Below are 21,893 nucleotides of genomic sequence, written 5' to 3'. Positions count from 1 at the left end.
TTGAGCCACAGCAACACTTACAGCTTTTATGTGGTGCTTAAGAATCGAACCCAGGGCCTCATGCATGCAAGGCAAGCACTCTGCAACTTGAGCCACCTTCCCATCCCTGGCTCTTGCTTTTAATCCTAGCTCTTCAAGAGACTATGATCTGAGAATCTCAGTTAGAAGCCAGTCAGGACAGGATGGTCTATGAGACTCTTATCTCCAGTTAACCAGTAAAAAATGAGAAGTGGAGGTATGGCTGTGCCAGCACAAGCCAGAAAGCCAAGGGAGAACAGAATGTAAGACCCAGAGTTTAAGCCTTGTTTCTGGAACACACAAAAATATAATAATAAAATCAAACTTAAAAGAAAATAAAATGCTACTTATATCTGACTCATGTCTCTCCTGAAGCAATCAATTCCTGACTCTTATTCTATTGTAGATGTATACTGGAATTTGTGGGGTCTCTTTAGCTTACCATTTCTCTAACCTGTATCTTTTCTAACATGTAAACATCTGATTATACCAGCTGCTTCACTTCTTCTGTCATGAATCATTAATCTTTGCATACAAGCAACTCTTTTCCTGTGCTGAATCTGTTCCTACAAGCCTTAAAACCCAAGAAGGCAGAGTGAGTTAGTTGCCAGCCCCACTCACTTCTCCCCATGAGGATCTGCTCATGAGAACTGCACCACCTCCATCCCCCTAGAGGAGATTATTGATTTTTCATTTCATGCCATCTAATTGTGTCCTAGGTGTACCATCATCTCCACAACTAACATTATGGAAATAAAATTTTCATGGATTAAAACTGCATATGAAATGCATCCCATAAGCAAAAACACATTTGCTTCAGATTCTCAAAAGCTAAAACACACATAGTATGAATTTTCTACAGAAATATTTTATACAGGCTATTAAATTTTTCATTATTTTTGTCACACAAGTTATTAAAACTCCGGAAAGAATATTTTACAAAAGAAAATATTCTTATTCCCCCAAAGAGAGATCATTAACATTGTTAACAGATAAGTATTTAAGACTTTATCTTCTTCATATGGACAAATATTTCTTCACATACAAATGTTTTTAACTTGCTTTCCTTGTTAGCCAATATTATTTATATACCATATTACCCATATATATATATATATTAGCATTCAAACACAGCACACATGAGCTTATACATCGTTTTGAAATACTGCATAGTCTTCATTGTATGGATTCCACAATTAATTTACCCCCAAATCCACTATTCAATTAACAACTTCCCAGTTTCTCTATGATTATCAAGAGTTAATCAGCAAGACTGTTCACTGCATTTCTACGAACAAATAATTGACCAGTGCTGTGAATTTCTACAGAATTGTTTAAAAGGAGAATTATCAAACCAAAGATATCCCCATTTATAAGGCCATAATAGATAATCACTGATTTTCCTCAAGGAAAATTTCCTTTGGGACAATTTATACCAATTTACATTGTATCAATGCTATACATGAGATTTCTTCCATCACATTTCCACTAAGTAGAAATGTTTCCCTCATTTTTTTTAATCCTCTTAAGGCTGGGAGCTGGTGGCTGGCACGTGTAATCCTGGCAATCTCAGGAAGCTGAGATCTGAAGGCAGCAAATGCAGAAAAGTCCTTGAGACTCTTGTCTCCAATTAATCACACACACACACACACACACACACACACACACACACACACACACACACACACACACACACACACACACACCAGTATTGGAGGTGTGCTCAGTGCAAGAGTACTAACCCTTAAGCAAACAAACCAAAGGTCCTGAATTCAAGAGTTCAAGACCCAGGAACCACCCCCCCCACACACACACACACAAAAGTTTCATTAGATTTTTAATGTCTTGATTTCCTTCACTGGTGCTCTTTTCAAAGTCTGTAGCAGGGATATGACCGGCTTCTGCTCATTGCCTGCTTTGTACTCAAGCCTTCAAAGTGACTTCTAAGAATATTTTTTAGAGAACATGTTCAGATTAGCTTTTGTTTGCACAGAGACTCTATATGAATCAGTTTTTTCCAATGCTGTGACAAGTACCTAATAAACCAACTTGAGACTAGGGGTGGTGGCTCACATCTTTAACCTCAGATATTTAGAAGGTTCTGATGAGGAAAAAAATGAGAGAAAGAAAGAAAGGATGAAAGGAAGAAAGAAAGAAAGAAAGAAAGAAAGAAAGAAAGAAAGAAAGAAAGAAAGAAAGAAAGAAAGAAAGAAAGAAAGAAAAGAAAGGAAGGAAGGGAGAGAAAGACAGGAAGGAAGGAAGGAAGGAAGGAAGGAAGGAAGGAAGGAAGGAAGGAAGGAAGGAAGGAAGGAAAGAAGGAAGGAAGGAAGGAAGAAAGGAAGGAAGGGAGGGAGGGAGGGAGAGAGTGAGGGAAAGGAAGGAAGGAAGGAAGGAAGAAAGAAAGAAAAAAAGAAAGAAAGAAAGAAGGAAAGAAAGAAAAAAGAAAGAAAGAAAGAGGGGGAGGAAGGGAAGAAGGGAGAAAGAAGAGAGAGAAAGAAGGAAGGCGAGAAAAGGAGAGCGAGCGAGACAGAAAGACAGAGAGACAGAGACCTTCAAGCCAATGAATAAGACAGGCATGGTAACATCTTTCTAACCACATACAAGAGGCATAGACAGGAGGATCTTAGTCCAACTCTTATCTAAAAAGACTGAAGGATTAGGCTTAAATCATAGAGAGCCTGCCTAGCATGTGCAAAGGCCCTAACTTCAAACTCTAGTCTTGTTGGAAAAAGACAGACAAACAACAAAACTCAAGAGATTTCAGTGTGTGGTTGGATGGCGCCATGAGTTGGTCTGTAGGGACTGTGCCTCATGGCAGAGAGGACATAACAGAGAAGGGCTGCTCATTTCTTGATGGCTGGGAGGCAGAGAGGAGGAGGAAGCAGTCAGGGACAACATGCAGTTCCCAAACGCAGGTCACTCCCCTCCCCAGTTGCCTTCTTCCTCCAACCAGGCCCACCGTTCCACAGTTCTGCCACCGCCAATAGTTGATCTGAATTGTAAATCCATCCGTCCGGGTATTAGAAGTCCAGAGCCCTCCTAGCCACACTCAGCCCTGCACTTCACTCACCTCCTAAGCATCTCTCATTCCCTTCATGTTGACAACTGAGATCAACCAGCACAGCCTCTCTCCCAGCCTCTGCACAGCTGATGGAATCTTTGTATTTTAATTCCTGTTTCCCTATTTCTAATTGACTCTATTAATGACTTAGGAAGGGTGAGAATTAAATGTGAGAACTCGAACAACAGTCAGAAACTAGAAAACCCTTCCATAGTTTTAAAGGTTTCCATTTTTAGCCTCAATAAATGAGATTTTAAGAAGGATAAGAACAATCTAACCAGCTTCTAGCAGCATCTATCAGGTGGTATAAGAGAGCCAGGACAGAGGCTTCAAGAAAATTACCCTTCCTCAGGGCACCATGTGTGGTGCTCAATTTCCCTTCAAGAATATTGGTTTGTCAAATGTTCAAATAACCTGTCTATGAACAGAGAATAAAAACTACATCAAAGATTTATGATTGCTGGAGATGAAAACTGTGCTGGTTGACACTCTGGCTACCATCATACCTTCTAGCTTCTTGTTAATATTTCCCAGTGTTCATGAGTTGCTCCATGGAATAGTTGTCATCTCCTCATTCCACAGCCCCAGACTACTGGTATATCACAAACTCAGATCATAAAACGTCTTTATGCGGCTACAGATGCAATTTCTGCTGGGGGGTGATGTATGTGGTGTGTGCATGTGAGTGTATGTGTGTGGTGTGTGTGGTATGTGGTGTATGTGTGTGTGGTCTGCATGAGTTGGTGTGTGGATACGTGTATATTGTATGGTATGTGTGTTATATGTATGTATGCATGGTGTGTGATGTGTGTGGTGTCTATATGGTGTGGAAGGGTTGTATGTGTGGTATGTGTATATGTGTGGTGTGTGTGGTTTGTGGTATATGCATATGTGTGTGGTATGTGTGGTTGTGGTATATGTATGTGTAGTGTGGATGCTGTGTGTTGGTGTATAGGTGCAGTGTGTATGTGGATGGTATGTGTGTTGTATATATGTGTGTGTGGTGTGATATGCATGTGGTATCTATATGGTGTGTGGGGGGGGGGGGGGGGGTGGGTGTGTTACCTGACACTGAGCATTCTACCATTGACAGAGTGTTCTTGTTTTCAGAGAACAGCATTTAGCTTTTCAGCTTGGGAAACCATCTTCTCATTGTCACAGAACTTTAAACTGATGCATGTGTAACATACTCATGCCTAATTATTGATCACTTTGTTTTAAAGTCTGCTCTCAGTTTCTATTATGCTGAGTTGTAACTCCAAATATCGCAGTCAAGGACATTCCCTGCAGGCCCCTCTGTAAATCAGGACACATTGCCAATGACTGTTCTAGGTGACTTCCTCATCACACTGCTGGATCTCATACACTCCGTGAGGTAAAGAGGCGACCAAGAGTGAAGTGATTGTTCATTCTTTACCAAGGACCAGTCTATAGACAGTACCAAATACTAAACTCTGCTGTAAGCCTTTGGTCCCAAGTTATGAGCATCAAGCATATTCTGTGCCACCCTAACCTGAGAAGCCATCCTAGAGTGTCTAACCCCTCTATGGTCCTGGTTTTGTGTGTTTTAGAACCACTCATTCAGGTCTTGCTTTTGTCTTGTTCTGCTTTGTTTTAAGAGTAGTTTCTCAGGCCTAACTCTAATCTCAATGAATCGCAGCTCTAGACAGGGATGCAGCCTCGCAAATATTTAAAACCTCCCTGGTAATTTGAACTTGGAGGCAGGATTGAGAATAACTGTTAAGATATAAGTACTAACAATTATTCTTCCATTTTATTCATACTACTTCAGTAGATAATGTGGCTTGTTTGCCATTCAACTAAATAACCAGCTTGAAAACACCCCCTGTGGGATCATATCACTTCCCTCTTATTCTTACTCTTTTTTCTCTTGGCTTTCTTCTAATCTACAGTCAAGGTGACACTTGCTTTATATTCTGTTATGTAGGCATTCTCTCTTTCACTGGGCTTTCTTCCTCTCCCCAAGAACTCCCCAGTCTGTAACCCAACTAATGAAATGTTTAACTGCAGAAAAATGCAAGAATCCCTCTGCCTCTTTATAGTATCCTCTCTGCTAGATATCTTACAGAAACTCAGTAAGTATACTAAGTTCACACAAATCCTCATTTCAATCTCTGCTAAATTTTAGGAGACCTTTGATTGACAGGTGGACAAGAAGTTAAGTGAATGTCTCTAACTGTTCCCTAGGCATTCTATTCATTTTCTTTCAAAGGCTTGTGAGATGTATTAGAAAGCATTTAAATGGCATTTATTCTGGAAGATTCATGTGTATATAATGATGATTTAGTCTACAGCTCTAGTTGATTTAAAATTTATTATCACAATCATTAGAATGAATGATGTTATCTCATAATGTTAACAGAGCTTAGAGATCTAATTCCTAGCCAACACAGCACAGAGTGATTTATGAGTAGTTTGTCAATGATATCTTCTTCTAAGTTAACTCTTCTGAATATCACCATTCTGAATATCACTGAAACCATTACCCAAGGTTAATATTGCAGTCATTATGAATCAGTATTTGTTCAGGCTCTCTTCTTAAATTTCTACCTTGGCTAATGGCATTCTATCATAAACTCATTTAGTGTACAACAGCTGAAAAGGTAGCATGACTTAAAACTTGCAGAGGAAAAACATGAAACACTCATACTCCTTCAATTGTTTGATTTCACCACAGCTACATGAGCAGAATTCATAGGCTCAATTTATTATTCACTTTTCTTGTATACAAGGATTAATGCTAAATGCAAATTAACTGACTATAAACTGTATCTGTAAATACATATACTCTAATTGAAAGATTGCTATGATATTCTTCTCATAGCATTTAGTAATAGAAAGGTGAATTATTCCTTCTTCTGAGGAGATAGGAGACAAAAAAAAGAATGATATAGGACATTCTGTCCTCTAGCACTAACAGCCTGATTTTCTTCTCAGGAACATAGAAGTAAGCTTGTTACTTTGGTACCTACAGTCAGAGTAGGAACAGAAATCACTAATCAGTCATGCAACCATTTGGATAATCACCTTAATTTTCCATGTCAGTTTTCACAAGTAAAAAGCATGATTATTTGGGAATAATAATAATAATTTCATTTCTATATCTCAGAAATCATTTAGGAATTATAAGCCATTCTATGTGTGAAAGTTTCTGGAAAAGTTAAGAAACATTTGGGAAATGCAATGAAGCTTATGAACTTTTGTTCTTGGGATATTCCTAAATGCACACATTACTGCTGATAATTTGTACTATTCTTTGTTGGGGGACTGCCTCATCCATTTTAGGATGTCTAACAGCATCCACCCAATATATGTCAGCAGCACCTCTCACTTGTGATGTGACACATTGTCATGTGTCCCCATCTCAGAAGTTTATTACAAACACATCAAACTTTGACATATCTAGGTATGTCAAATTGTACATTATATGCAGATATGCATAGGTAAGTATTCATGAAAATTCAGTGATCAAAGTAGCAAGCAAACGCTTATTGGCAACCTAGTTTAAAGTATGATTTTTGAAGGTCAGACTCATATTAAAGCAATCAGCATAAAAAGATACATCAAAAAACATCCAGGTAAGAACACACTAGAAATTCACACCAATTATATATGCTAATCAAATAGGATCACATACTGTATCATCACAATGTAAATACTAATAAACAAACAGACAATTAGGTCAACTTAACATTAATTTTTTTCATAGCTTGTAAAAACAAAACTTTATAATGTCAGCAGATGAAACCTATCAAACAAATATGCTTGAGATTACAAGTGAAGAAAACACCCAAACTCTCAATAATATGTAAATTTCCCAGTCAGCTTTTGAAGTCCCCATCATTTAGATTCTCTGTTAGGATTGAAATACAGCAAAAAAAGAAAATGTCATTTCTCCACATTTTATGAGTTTTATTGCTGCTGCTTTGGCAGCTCAACTAAAGTAGCCATCTGGTTTCTCTGGAGAGCCTTAATTAAACGTGGTATAACAGAATAACCTGTTGTACAAACCATTGTGAACTGAAAGCACTGGTTAATACCCCTATTAGAGGTGAAGACTAGTATAACTCCATGCTGTACAGAGAGGAAGAGAGAAGAGGGAGTTTCACATCAATGCCAGACAAAGGTAGAGGTAGAGCAAAGTCAAGGAGGAGGGATAGTACATTTTCTAGTTTTGTTTTGTTCTGTTCTGTTTTGATGAGATACCAAGCTCTATCTTAATGCTATTCTGTATCAACTTAATTCTTTAAAATAAGAAAAAGAAGTCCAGCACATGGATGATGGTAGTTTGTAGACATTCTTTTATTTCTTAGTAAAGCATTTGAAAAAGCCATTTTCAAAAAGGCCAGGAATAGAAGGTCACACTTGTGGCAGGTAGAGATAGGAGACTTGATGCCCAAGAACAATTAAGGCAAAGGATTCTATCCAAAGAAAGTAAAGCAAATGAAAAAAACAGCTGAGGGCATAGGTTCAATGGCTGAACTCCTGCCTAGCACGTTTGAGACCATGACAAAAAAAACTTAACTTCTACTTAACTTTTTTTAAATATATTTTTTATTGTAAAGATACTGTACAGAGGGCTTACAGTTATATGAGTAAGGTAATGGGTACATTTCCTATCTAATATTGTTACCCCCTCCTTTGTTTTTCCACTACCATCCCTTCCCTCCCTACCTCCCCAACTCCTCCCTCACCCTTCCCCCTTCCCCAAAGTTGTAAAGTTTGTTTTCAGCATAGTGTCTTGTACATCTCATTGTTACTATGGGTCAACCTGTATCCTTGCTTCAGCATTTTGTTATTTCCCTTCTCCTCCCCAAATTAGAAAAATGTATATAAAATATGCAGGGCACCAGAATCAAATACAGTGAGAACGGGGGTTGTACCATGCAGAAAGAACACACAAAAGAAACAAAAAATTACATAGTACATTATAGGTATATTAAAAACAACAGCAACAAAGATAAAACCTCTTGTGTCTCTGTCTTAGGGCTCATTTCACTTAGCATCATCTTATATAGTACATAGCTTTTGACCTTTTCTGCTTCTACTTAACTCTTAAACCTTACATTAAAAGTAAACTTCATGACTGTCTTAGGTATAACACCAAAAACACAAAACACAATAAAAAATTAAGCATATTGACCTTAATAGAAATTGAAAACATTTTATTTCAAATAACATGATGAAAGTGAAAAACAATTGAAATGGAAAAAAATCTTCAGAAACTATAAACCTAATAAAAGAGTTATAATTAAAATATATAATGAACTTTTATAATTCAATAATGAAAAGACTACCCAGTTCAACAATCAGCAAATAATTTAATAGATTTTCCTCTAAGGAAGATTTTCAAATGACAATAGACACTTTGATCATTAGAGAAATAAATACAAATGAATGCCACTTTGAAATACCAATACCTATTGGCCAGGATTTCTGTGCTTGGGGTTTTTAAATGTTGCAGCCACTCTGAAAAACAGTTTGGAAATGTCTCAAAAAATGTTAAATACCTGAGCAAGGCACCAGTGGTCCCTGTAATCACATTGTAATCCTAATTACTCTGGAGGCTAAGATCATGGTTCAAAGCCAGCCTGAGCAGGAAAGTCTCTGAGTCTCTTATCTCCAATTAACCAGAAAATTAAAAGTGGTGCTGTGGCTCAAAGTGCCAGCCTTGCGCACAAAAGCTCAGGGATATTGTCCAGTTCTTGAGTTCAAGCCCCACCACTACCAAAAAAATACAATAAAATGTTAAACACAGTTGTCTGTAGTGACCCAACAGCAGTTTCATTTAGGCAAATAACAAAGATTAATGAAAACATTCATCCACACAGAACCATATATGCAAATGTTCATAGCAGTATCATTCATAACAACTCAAAACTGGATCTCAGTGTTCATCAACAGACTGATGAATAAATAAAATATGGTCTGTCCTTAGAATTGAATAAATTATTTGGCAATACAAAAGAAATAAAGTACCAACCCTTATTACAATATGGCACCAATACTTGCTACAACATGAAAGACCTTTGGAAACATTATGCCTGATAAAAGAAACCAGTTACAGACACAGTGCTATAGGATTACATTTGTATGAAATATCTAGAATGGGAAGATAAAAAAGCGGTCAATGGTTGTCTAGGGCTTGAGGTTAGTGAGAAGTGGGGAGTGACTGCTAACTGATATTTGGGGGTGGTGAAAATGTTCTAAACTTGTGATGATAGTGGCAAGTCCTATAAATGTACTGACTATCTATAGACTATACACTTAAAATGACTTCATAATAACCAATGTAAAGTATATCTCAACAAAGCTATTCCCAAAATGAAATTCTCTAATATATCAAGATGGCAACACTTAGGGCCATAGGAAGCAATACTCAGATGACTTACTTACCAAGGCAGTTTTTACCCATGTAGAACATATGTCAGATTTTCAGGGCTGTAGAAATACATATAACCTGATACAACTTTACTGACAGCTTCCCAATAGCTGGTAGGCTGAAGAAGCTGAGTATTCATAGATTCAATATAAATGATACTCCAATCAGGAAATAGAAATATTCAAATCTGAAATTTCCCAGTATTTTCCTAAACTTTTGTGGTTTAAACAATAAGTTGCATAAAATTTGTGTTTTCTTCATACAAGTATGTTGTTTGTAAGTTTCTTTGTTTGCTGAGGGTTTGATGTAAGTACCAGTGCCTAGTGTTTGCTTGGCTTGCTTGCGTGGCTGGTGCTCTACCACATGAGCCACACACACCTTTAGCCTGCTTTTATTGGTTATTTTAAAATTATTCCTCATACAATTTTCTCCCCAAGCTGGTAGAGAGTTGAACCATGAGCCTTTGCATCGCAGCCTCCTGAGTAGGTGGGATTACAGGTGGGAGCCACCAGTGCCCAGCACCACAAGTACTCATTTTCAACAAACCTCAAACACACGCCTATGATAACTTTTTCTAAGCATCCCCTGAATGCATGTAAGAACACTTATTTCTTGTCCCTCCTCGGAGCAGGGAGCAGGGGGGGAGAGGGTGGGGGGGAGGGGGTGGGGGACAAGAAATTTCTTGTGTTTCTCTGGCTAGATATTTTTCTCAGATTTTATTTTCTGATATAATACATGTACAACACAGAAAAAGAGAGTTTTGTTGTATATTTTCTCATGCACGTGAACATAAACTCCTTGAGGTCTGAGACTTTATTTGGTAGTTTTATTTTTTCAGCATCATTAATCCCTCCAAAATTAAAATAAGAACCACTTATTTAATTTTCTATTTGGACTGAATGAAACTGGAAGATCCTTCTGGTTCTGGCTGTGTTCGTGTTTGTGTGTACAGTCAGCGACTAAGTCAACCAGGATGTAGCTGATCCAACACAGTCTCAACTCAGATGACTCCTCTGCTCCATCTGGACTCTCAGCTGCCAGCTATTGAGTTTGTTCAATAACAACTGACCAGGGCTACAAAGGAGCAAATGGAAGAGGGCAAGGTCTTCTGAATTCCATGATCAGAACTGGCGCCCTATCAATCTTATCCTAAAGATGATTCACAAGGCAAGCCCAAATTCAGGGTATAATAAAACAGCCTTGGAGCTGGGGATGTGACTAAAGGGTAGAGCACCTGCCTAGCAATCAGAAGGGCCTAAGTTCAAAGGACTACAACTGCACAAAACAAACAAAACACAAAAACATCAAAGTTGGGTTGGCATGGCACAATGGCTCAGATCTGTCATCATAGCTCATTGAAGCCATCCTGAATGACAACAAATTAGTAAGATTCTATCTTAAAGAACATTTTAATCCCATCAACATGGGATGTCATTTGAAGGCCAACCTGGGGGACAAAAGCACAAAACAATCCCTCCAAAGTAACTAAGATTAAAATGGCTCAATGACAAGCATGCAAAAGACCTTGAGTGAACCCAATGCTTCAAAAAATAATGATAAATCAGTAGCCTGGTACTGGTAGTTCATGTCTCTAGTCCCAGCTACTCAGGAGGTTGAGATCTAAGGATCCCAGTTCATAGTCAGCCTGGATAGAAATGTCCATGAAACTCTTATTTCCAATTAATCATCAGAAAGCTGTGAAGCTGTGGCTCAAGTGGGAAAGCAACATCCTTGAACAAAAAAACCTAAGAGACAGTACCCAAGCTGAGTGCAAGCCCCAGTACAAATAAATAAATAAACAAAAAACAAACAAACAAATAAATAAATGCCTCTATAAAACAACATATGTTGTTCTCCATGCAAATCTCTTGTGTGTGTGTTGAAAACACTTCAAGGTCTATTTGCTTAGAAATGTATCTCATCTCTGGGTCTAGAGCTGATAAACATATTACAAAAGAGATAGGCTCTAAAAAAAAATCAGTCACAATGACAAACTTTCTAAACAGAGACTTCAGCTGATTTTCCCCTGTGTGTTCTGAGCATGTAACATGATGTTCACTTGTGACTGCTCTAGAGATATTGGTCACATGTAAGTGCAAGTCAGCTTTCCACTACCCTGGGACTGGTATCTTCCATAAATCCCCCTTTCTCTGATGCTTACATAAACAACACTTTTCAATGAATATTTACAGTGAGAGTGCTCTATTCTACTGTTCCTTTAAGGAGAAAATCAACTTTCATCTTCTGCATTTTTGTCTTCTTTAGTTTCTCCAAAGTCAGGTTAATTGCTTCTAGAGACCACAACGCACGCCATATTTCATAGAAATCTTTCCCTTCACGGACCTTGGAGAAGTTTCAAAACACTTTCCCATCCATCTCTATAGCTAAATAACAAGATCAGTGAGTTCCATTATCTTTGCCTTCCTTTCCTCTCTCCTTTCTGCTACAGCGATCCTGTTTACCTTTCTGTTTCAAGGATGAAGCCTGCTTAAATAAAATAGAACAACTGCTTACCAAAATAAGACAGTACCTTGAAATCTTGGCCTGGGAACATTCTAAAAGGTTGGTGGGCTCCCAGAACACATAGTTAGACATAGTGGCATGGAAATGTCTGAAATAGTACCAGATACTGAAGTGGCTGTTGATAATTTAGCCTTGCTGCAACAATATAAAAATGTGTATGCCCTAAAATTTAAATGCTGAAATTTAATCACTAGTGTGATGGTATTAACAGGTATCTTTAGGAGGCGATTAGCATCCATGATAAAAAGATGCCCCAGATGCTTCTATATGAAGCAAAACCCCAAAGATGACCAAACTGTGAGCTAGGGAACAAGTCCACACCAGATACTGAACCTGCCAGCACCTTGATGTTCAATTTCTTGGATCCAAAGAGTGTAGGGAATGACATTCTTTAATTCAGATACTAGTCAGTTTATCAAATATTTTCTTTTAGCATCCCTAGTAGACACTAATGGCTCTAGATTTATTTTTAGGAATAACCTGTATAAGGATCAACTAGGTCTCCTATGACTCTGATAGGAGGAATTGAAGAACACAATGGGTCAGTCCAATCTACCTACTTGGTCAACAGGACAGACCCAATTTTTTGCCTTCCTAACACACAGCCTGACACCATAGTTTAGGGTTACTATTCATTGAGAGGGATGGTGATATAGTACCCTTGTCAAAAAGTTGACTAGCATGTTTCACAATTTAAAGTTACAGTCATCTGTCAGGGAATTGATCGAACCTCTGTTTTGTGTGGTAGCATTCCTAACACACTTACTCAAATGGCAGATCGTTCAAATGCTGTGACATCAATCACTGTGTATTCCAGCAGGCCTCAGACATACAAGCTGGATCTTCTTTCTGAAGAAAATAAAGCCTTTTCACATGAACAAATGAAGCTACAAAAAGAGAGATCTACAGCTTTCCCTTCTTTTGTCATTCACCTAAAACTCCTTGACTGAAAACCTCACCAAAATCTTTAACTCTCTCTTCTTCACAGACAGGGTGTACTTGCTTACCTTTTCCTCTGTCAGACTTCAACTTCCCATGCTTTGTCTTTTATTACTACACATAATTGAAATCACTTTCCAACAGAAGCCTTTCACTATTAGTGATCACATCAATTTGATATATTGTCTGATAGCTTTTATTTTTATTTTTGATGATGGTGGTGATGGTGGTACCAGGGCTTAAACTCAAAGACTCAAGATTGTTCTGCTGGCGTTCAACCACTGGAGCCATGCCTCCAACCTTGTTTTTTGCTCTTTTCCAGATAGAGCCTCATAGACTTTTCTGTCTGATCTAGAGCAGAACCAAAATCCTCCAGGTTTCAGCCTCCTGAACAGTTAAGATTACAATCATGAGACACCCATGCCTGTTATATAGGATTATTTTAGCCTGACATTTAATTGCTTCAAATGGTTTAAGCATCTTTATCCATATTTACCCACTACAATGCAAATATTCTACTGTCACTAAAAGTATGTAATTGGTATTTCTGGAGCAGATTTGGAGGTCCTGGTAGGGAAACAAAGCTAGTATACCTTTGACCAAAGAATGGTCATTTTCTTTACGAAAGATTATATACTTTGGCTAAGAAATCAGTTTTGAAAGGGTTACATTAAAGAGTAGTAGGGAGAAAAGGAGGATATCTACCTACCTAAGATCAGCCAAATCAATCCTGGCAATCAATCTGGTGATACATGTCACAGACAGATCACCCTAATGAGTGATCTTCTAATGGGCTACTAAGATCTGCTCTTCCCCACTTCAAATTTAGATGTGCTGTGAAAAATAATTGTCCAGATTGAAAAATTACTTGAGTGTAAATTACTTTGTCTTGTACCTTCTGTTCTCACTTCTGCTCTTACTATATTTAAAACATATTCCTCTTACTTAGTTTCCCCATTCCTCCTTCCTTTAGCTTCAGACCATAGACTCTCCTTCCTCCTGACCCCTTTAGGTTGATCCAACACATGGAAACTTTATGTGTACATCTTTCTCTATGTTTATTCCTTGCATATTAACCCAGGTTGTTAGCATCTAGCAATCCAAACAAAAATTCCATCACAGGCACTCACTTACCAGAAAATACGTTTTTTGTTACCTCCTCAAGCATGCCTGCCTATTGAGCCCACCCCTCACCTACCCAGACATCAGTCCCGGATGTTCTATCCAGGTTTCCCTGCCTACTCTTCCCAACTCATCCCAGGCAAGAGTAGTCTTTGTCCTCTGACTGACTATGGAACCAAATTTCTGCAATCCATCTTTAGGTAGCACTTTTATTCTGCAAAAAGTAGTTACTTAGGCTTAATAGATTATTCATGCATACCTATTAGTACTAATAGGTTGAAAACTCCACCAGAGTGACAGTATTTCATATTATTTTTAAGTTCAATTGGTATGTTGGTATTTTAATATTATCAAACAGTAGCGAGTCTCGATAGTCACACTGGCAGTGGCTGCTAACAATCCCTTCTCTTAGTTGTGGTGTTGACAGAGGCCTCCAGAAGGCCTGTAGGAAACAGCAAGCCAGGGTCCCCGAGGAAGAAGAAAAGCCAGAGGAGAAACACGGGCAACAAAAAGGGATACTCTGATTCCTAAAGAGATATGGGGTTACCTTTACATAAAACTTTTCAAATAAGAAACCTCACAGACTTGTCATTCTTTCAGTCCTCTTGATTTTACTTTACACTATTGAGATAATGTGTATACATTAACATGTATATGTCTCTATACATATATTACCTGAATCAACTTATGCTTGTTCTCTGCTATGGCCATAATTGCACTGACCTTGGTTTGCCCTTGAGATTTAATGGAGCTTTTATTATCCTCTAGCCATTGTTCTGACACCAGAAAGCAGTAGGTTTAACAAACATAATAGAAACAAGAAGTGTTACTGATGATTCCAGTAAAAAAATAAAAGGTAAATTAAGAATTATTTTAACAGATGCTCTATAACAGATGAGTAGATCAAGAAAATGTGATAGATGTATACAATGGAATTTTACTTATCTATTAGAACATTACTGTGTCATTTGCAGGGAAATGAATGGACCTGGGGGGAAATTATGTTAAGTGAAGTAAGTCAGACTCAGAGAAAGAAATAGCACATGTTTTCTCTCATATGTGGAAGCTAGATCTAAAGTACAAACATGCATGATAATAACATATACAGGGCTGTATGCATGAACACACAAACTGACTAATGGGTAGCATACTTTGGGGAGAAATCCAAAGGTGTAACTTTTCTGAATAAGTAATTAACTGTTTACTCAAATAAACAGAAACATAAGAAGCAGAAACATATTTGGGGAGGGCAATGAGTGGGGGACCAGAAGTAGAGCGAGAACAGGTGAGCAAATGCAGTCATTATATTCAATGTACATTACGTAAAGAGTGAACTATGTAACCGTAGAGTAGGGCTAGAAAGGGGAATAATGGGGAAGAACAATGAAAGGGGTAACATTGATCAAGGTACACTATACTTATAACCTGACTTATAGAGCTGTAATCTCTTCATACAACCACTTAATAATAAAAATTTTAAAAAGAATTACTTTTCACATAGTGAGAATCCATACGTCCAGAACCCCATTCTCAAATGAGACCAGCAAGAAAATACTTCTCTATTTCTGAAGTGACAAAATCCTACACACTGAGGTGTTCCCTACTGAAACCATTTTTTCCAGCCAGCTGTTAGAGGGGATAGAATGTTACAGCCAAGCTAGGCCTACTGCTTTTCAAAGGTGGTGTGGGCCTAAGTTGCTCCCAGTAAATGCTGTATTTCTCCTTGGCATGTTTTCTTGCCTTGCCACAGTAATTAGACAGATGCCTAAAGCGAATTTTGCAGGGAACTAGATACACATAAGGAACATCCTACACTATAGGATGATTTTGTTCTTTAAGACTAATTTTGATTTTTAAGAAATAAATTAGAGGATGAATTTGGGTGTTGAAAACTAAATATTTGTAAACTATTTTCTCTTAATATTTCTGTGTGTCAGACCCCTTACATGTATAGCAGGATCTTCTCTTAATACTACATTTTACCTTTTTAAAAAAATTATGCCTAAATATAGTCAGACACATTCAGATTCTGATAAAAGAAAGATACATGACTTACTTATATAAGTTTATTGTAGCATTGCCATTGTTAAAGTCCTTTATTGTGACAGTGGAAAGTGAAGGCCAATTTCGATGCATAAATAGTTTACCTTAATACAAGTTACTTTAAATAAAAAGGCTGGGGAGGGGTTCTCTTGAATTTATTTCTCTAGTTTCTTGGTTGCTTCGCAATATTACCACTGGATTTCCCTTCTCCATCTTGGGTAAATCCTCCAAAACAACAACAAATTTCCCAAAAAGTGTCCATACAATTTCCAATGTAATACTGCTAAAGGCATACTACAGAGGATTGAATTTAGGACATTATAATAATTTTTCAAATAGTTTAGTAAGTTTCATTGATTGTATAATTCTAGTTCGATTATTGTAAGCCAAAATGCAATTGAAACTTCAAGTGAATGCTACTTGTACTGGACTAGTCTACCTTATCTTCACAGAGCTCCCTAACAGTCTTACCTGTGTCTAAAAAAATCATCTTCAAAGTTACTTAATGGGATATGTTATAAAAAAAAAAAAAAAAACTACACCCACCACATGGAGGCTTTGTTCAGTTTGGCAAATAGCATGTAATGGCTTCCAGTGACATAGCCAACCTTCGGCCTTCTTTTTATAAACACAAACGACTATTTCATTGGCAACTTCTGCAATCTGTAAAAATGTAACACAGTTCTCAAAATAGCAGATGAAATCATTCAAATGGTACAGTTGAAGGGAGACGAACTTAAGAATCGCCAAGTTGGTGGCATTACTGGGAAATGAAACTTATTCATCTGAAAATAAGAGGTTAGACTCTAACTCCGACAAATCTCAATTCTCCATCAAGTTTGGAAATTTACATTCAAGCGCAGCACCAGAATTACTTCCCTTTCCGGGGACAGCAAAAATTCTAACAGGCTTCTCAGATGAAAGAAAAAAAAATGTGGGAGAAAAAGCTTGAAGCATTCCACAAATTCAAAGGACACACACCACACAGTTTCCTCCTGTAGAACTGGCGTTTTAAGGCCAGGAAACAGTTTAACTCGAAGATTCTCAAACTCTGCAGAGACAGCACCCCCAGATTAGTCCTTTGGGATCCCACTTCTTAAAAGTCTATGCCTTTGAGATTTTAGAAAGTGCTAACCTAATGGGACCAGGCGTTTGAAAGCCCAGCATCCCTGCTTGGAAATGGAAATTCTGCTAATGTGTGTGCTGGATGTCCTTTGGAACAAACCCAAGTCCTGTTGGGAGGGGACAAGAGACAGCATTAAGAGGGAAAAGTCTGAAACCCATGGATCAAGTTGCCATTTCAAGTTCCACTGGGAAAGCTGCGGGAGTCTGGTTCTGGGAGCCTGGAAGTCGTCTTCCTTTTTGCCCCAGTCTCGCTTTCCCATCCCGTAGCACCCACAGCTTTCTTGATCTCTCTAGTTGGCAAGAGCTTGGTAGAATCCAGGGCTACCAGCTTGGCAAACCGCAAAGGGGCATCCCGGGCCATGAGCCGGGGTGACCCAGTCTGCGAAAACCTGGGCTACCTGGCGGTACGCGGGGCGGGACCGCATTAGAAGCGGCGGGGTGCGCAGATCCCAAGCTTTTCCTGTTTCTGGCGCGCGCTGTGCAGCTGTCGGGCGCCTCCCGCAGTAGCTTAGTGGCGACACCAGGCCTTACAGACGCTCCTGCAACCTACACAACCCCCAGGCCGCTCTCCCACAGTCTGATTGTCAGTTTCTTTGGTGAGTGCTGACAACAAGGCGGCGGGAGCAGACGAAATGGTCCTGGGTCCCTTCTGTCCCGCCTGCTAGCCACTCGTTTTGAGTCCAAGGAAACCCAGCGAGAAGGGGCTGTGCACGGGGGGAGTTAGTCTGCGAGTCCGCGCAGGGAGATGGAAATTCTTGGCGCCGCTGGTACCCCAGCGAAGTCCGGCCGAGCGCTTTGCCCAGGCTACTTCGGGAGGGCAACGGGGGAAAGCAGGGTGAGAGCCAACAAAAACGGACGTTTACAAGGCGGGAGGGACGGAACAAAGTCCTGACCCTCCAAGTCAAACCTGTGAACTGGCGTCTCAGGGACCCGGGTTGGGGGTGAGTGGGGAGGAGCCTTAGTGGGTGCGTGGCTGTGTGCACAGTTGATTTGGGGATCTGGGTTTTTCTGCCTCGGTTCTCTGAGGTTTAAACTTCCACCGCGGAAATCTGGGGTACGGAAGAGCGAGACCGGAACTGCTGGGATCACAACTGGTGCGTGGCCAAAGTGTGAGCATAAAGTGGCTTCTCTGACGCTGGAAATGTTTGGCCCCGGGGAATGCACAGCCGCGCCCTCCCGTGGCGCACGGGGGTCGAAGAAGAAGAGGAGGGGAGATCTGCAAGGTGTGCGCGCAAGTTGACAGAGTCAGAGGGAAAGTAGTGAGTTGGCCTAAGCTTGGATTCCGGAGGGCTGCTGGGGTGCAGACGGAAAGGGGGACCTCCCCCCACTCCCTGATCCTGTTGGCCCCTCCTCGCCTGCTCCACCTCCTCCTCCTCCACCACCACCGTGCTGAAATCATCACCGGCGGCAGAACTTGCACTTGATGATCTTCTTAAAGGCATTTTGGAAGTCCTTGTTGAAGTAGGCGTAAATGATGGGGTTGAGCAGAGAGTTGGCGTAGCCCAGCCAGTTGATGATGGCGCCCAGCAGCTCGGGCATGTGGCAGCTGTTCTCACAGAAGGGCAGGACCAGGGCCACGATGAAAAAGGGCAGCCAGCAGAGGATGAAGGTGCCCATGATGATGCCCAGCGTCTTCACCGTCTTCCTCTCGCGGGCCAGGGCCATCTTGCGCTTTGCCTCGGCGTTCCGCTCGTTTTTCCTCTCGAAGGCGGCGAGGGCCCCGGGGGCGGCAGCCGCCTCCCTGGGCAGCGGCAGGTGCTCTTTGGAGCTGCCCACTCGGTGCACCTCTATCTCCTCCACAGCGGCGCCATCGTCGCCCGGCCTCACGGCGCCGTTGGCACAAGGAGCCCCCGGCGCCTGGGGCTCCACGCCCGGCCTCCAGTCTCGGCTACCTGGCTGTCCGTTCACGCTCTTCTTGTGTGGCAGGGCGGGCGACGTCCCAAGACGAGGCTCGGCTCTCTTCTTCTCCACCTTCTTGACCGTCTTGCGGATGCGAAAGCGCGCCGCTCTGAAGATGCGTCCGTAGAGCACCAGCATGAGCAGCAGCGGGATGTAGAAAGCGCCGAAAGTCGAGTAGATCGTGTAGCCGTGGTCCTTGCTGATGGTGCACGCGTCGGGGTCCGAGCGGTCTTCCGGGGTGCGCCAGCCCAGCATGGGCGGGATGGAGATGAGGAAGCCAATGAGCCAAGTGAGCGAGATGAGCGCGGCGGCGCGCCGCGGCGTCCTCTTGTTCACGTAGTCGATGGGGTCAGTGATCGCCCAGTACCTGTCGAGCGCAATGGCGCACAGGTGCAGAATGGACGAAGTGCAGCACAGCACATCCAGGGCGATAAACAGGTCGCAGGTGACTTGGCCCAGCGTCCACTTGTTGAGCACCTGGTACAGAGCGGCCATGGGCAGCACCAGCACTGACACCATGAGGTCGGTGACCGCCAACGAGCCGATGAGATAGTTGGCCACATTCTGGAGGGAACGCTCTAGGGCGATGGCAGCCACCACGCACGCATTGCCCAGGACCGCGCAGAAAATGAGCGTGCCCAACAGCAGCGAGGTGATCACTTGGTAGCCGAAGGTCACGTCGGAGATGCCAGTAGCGTTGCCGCCGGTCCCGAAGGGCACCTGGGACGACGTGGTATTGTTGCCCTGACCGAGGCTGAGCGCATCCATGCCTGCCTGCGCTCCCGGCGGGGGAGGGGGAGGGGGGACAGCGCAGCAGAGTCTCTCCCTCGCCCCTCCCCCCCCCGGGGTCTTCCTCCTCGGGTCGGGAATTTCAGTGGGGAGGGGAGGCTGGGACTCAGGCAGGAAGTTCTTACTGCTTTGGCGAAGGCATCTGGCAGGAGTAGCTTCTTAGGACCTGAGCTCCCTTGGCTCCCGAGGTCCAGGGCGCTCAGAGGCTCCGGCTAGAAAACGAGGTAGCTTGAGATCCGCTCCCAAATCTCTGGGTGGCAAAGTGGAGGCTGTGATGTCTGCCTCTCGCTGTCCATTTTACTTTGCCGCTGCCCAACTAAGATGCCAGAGCCAGAGTCTCCCTCACTAAAACAAAAAACAAAAACAAACCAACAAAACCCACTCTCCAATCCCCCAAAGTGTCTGGACTAGAGAAAGCCCATCCTCCACGCTCCTTCTGTGGCCTCTTCTTACTGCCCTCCCTACCTCCCTACCTCTCCTTCACTCTCCCTCCTGTTTTTCTCTTCAGATCTCCCTCCCTGCTTCATGCCACTAGCCGTCCCTTTCAGTAGCCTTCTTCTTGCTCAGCACCCTTTCTGCATTTCTCTAAGTGTTGCTCCAACAGCCACTCTCCCTTCCTCCCACGCTAACCTTCCTCTCCCAGCACTTCCCCAACCCCGAGTGTCTCCTTCCTCTAGGTCCCCGCCCTCCTCTCCTTCAAGCCCAGCTTCTTTACATTCCAGTCCCTTTTTGTTGACAGACTCAGCACACACACACACACACACACACACACACACACACACAATCTGCAGGTCTGACCAATGTTGTTACAAATAAAAGCCTCCTCCCACCCAGCCCAACTCGTGGGAGATTATTTAAAAAACAACAACAACTCTCCTAACTTCCCATGGTTTTGTATTTCTGTCAAATTCTTAGTCAGCATCCCAGAGTGGCAATAGGAAATGAAAAAAGGAGACACATGGAGCCCAACTGGAAAACTGGACAGCTTTAGGTCAGTCTGTACATTACTGTTAATTGGTGGCCAGAGACGGATTTTGTGTGCTTCAGCTCTGTGTGTTTCCTCACTGAACAGTCAGCCCATCTTCATGCTCTGGGACGAGGGAGTGTGGAAGGGTGTTGCCGATGATTGTTTTATTTATTTTTTGTTTTGTTTTGGGTTGTTGTTGCTGCTGTGGCTGCTGTCTTGGGGAATTGGGAGAGAAATGAATTATAAAGGGCAAGCTCAGTTAAGCAGCTGAATGCCAGAATAAGAAAAAATTCAAGTTGTTGCATGCTTCACACACACACATACACACACACGCAAATATAACACACATGTTCTCACACTTTTCAGCACGTACATACACATTTTTCAGACATCAAAACCATTTTAATTATAGTGAATACTGGTCCCTTAAAGCTTTGTGAGTACATTCGGGAAAGGAAATATTGTGCCAGTGCATTACAAGTGAAGCCCTTCCTTCATTTTAGACAGACGTTGGCATCTTTTACTGGAACCTACCAACCTCAGGGCACTCGGTGGAGTCCCTGGACTCAGCCCCTACACGTCTCTCTAAACTTGCTTCAGCACCGAGGACAGTTCTCACCAGCACGGGCTTATGGCGCCACCTTCTGGCAAATGCTTTAGAGCGTCACTTAGAAATCCTTATCTTACATGTAGAAAACTTAAGCTAGATCCTTATATATCACCCTGCACCAGAATCAACTCCAAATGGATCAAAGACCTTGAAGTCAAAGCAGACACTCTGAAAACATTACAGGATGGAATAGGAGAAACCCTAGGTCTCCTTGGCTCAGGCCGAAATTTTCTGAATAGAGACCCGGAAACACAACAAATCAAAGAAAGGTTGGACAAATGGGATTGCATAAAGTTGCAGAGCTTCTGCAGGGCAAATGACATAGCTAGCAAGATCAATAGAAAACCCACGGATTGGGAGAAGATCTTTACTAGCCATACAACGGACAAGGGTC

The 21,893-nt window shown here is 41.5% G+C and overlaps 1 protein-coding gene across 1 annotated transcript; it reads right to left on the bottom strand.

Moving 5' to 3' along the window:
* Positions 1 to 16,073: 16,073 nt before the first annotated feature.
* LOC138833035 (5-hydroxytryptamine receptor 1A) lies at positions 16,074 to 20,551 on the bottom strand. The gene has a single exon (XM_070031401.1). It carries the CDS (start codon positions 19,899 to 19,901, stop codon positions 18,633 to 18,635), a length of 1,269 nt encoding a protein of 422 aa, XP_069887502.1. The 5' UTR covers positions 19,902 to 20,551; the 3' UTR covers positions 16,074 to 18,632.
* Between the last annotated feature and the right edge of the window lie 1,342 nt (positions 20,552 to 21,893).

The sequence above is a fragment of the Dipodomys merriami genome, unplaced genomic scaffold (genome assembly GCF_024711535.1).
Source record: "Dipodomys merriami isolate MVZ:Mamm:240054 unplaced genomic scaffold, mDipMer1.0.p SCAF_20, whole genome shotgun sequence".
NCBI classification, from domain to species: Eukaryota; Metazoa; Chordata; class Mammalia; order Rodentia; family Heteromyidae; genus Dipodomys; species Dipodomys merriami.
Note: the sequence above shows the minus strand (reverse complement) of the source record. Positions and strands in the feature narration are given on the sequence as shown.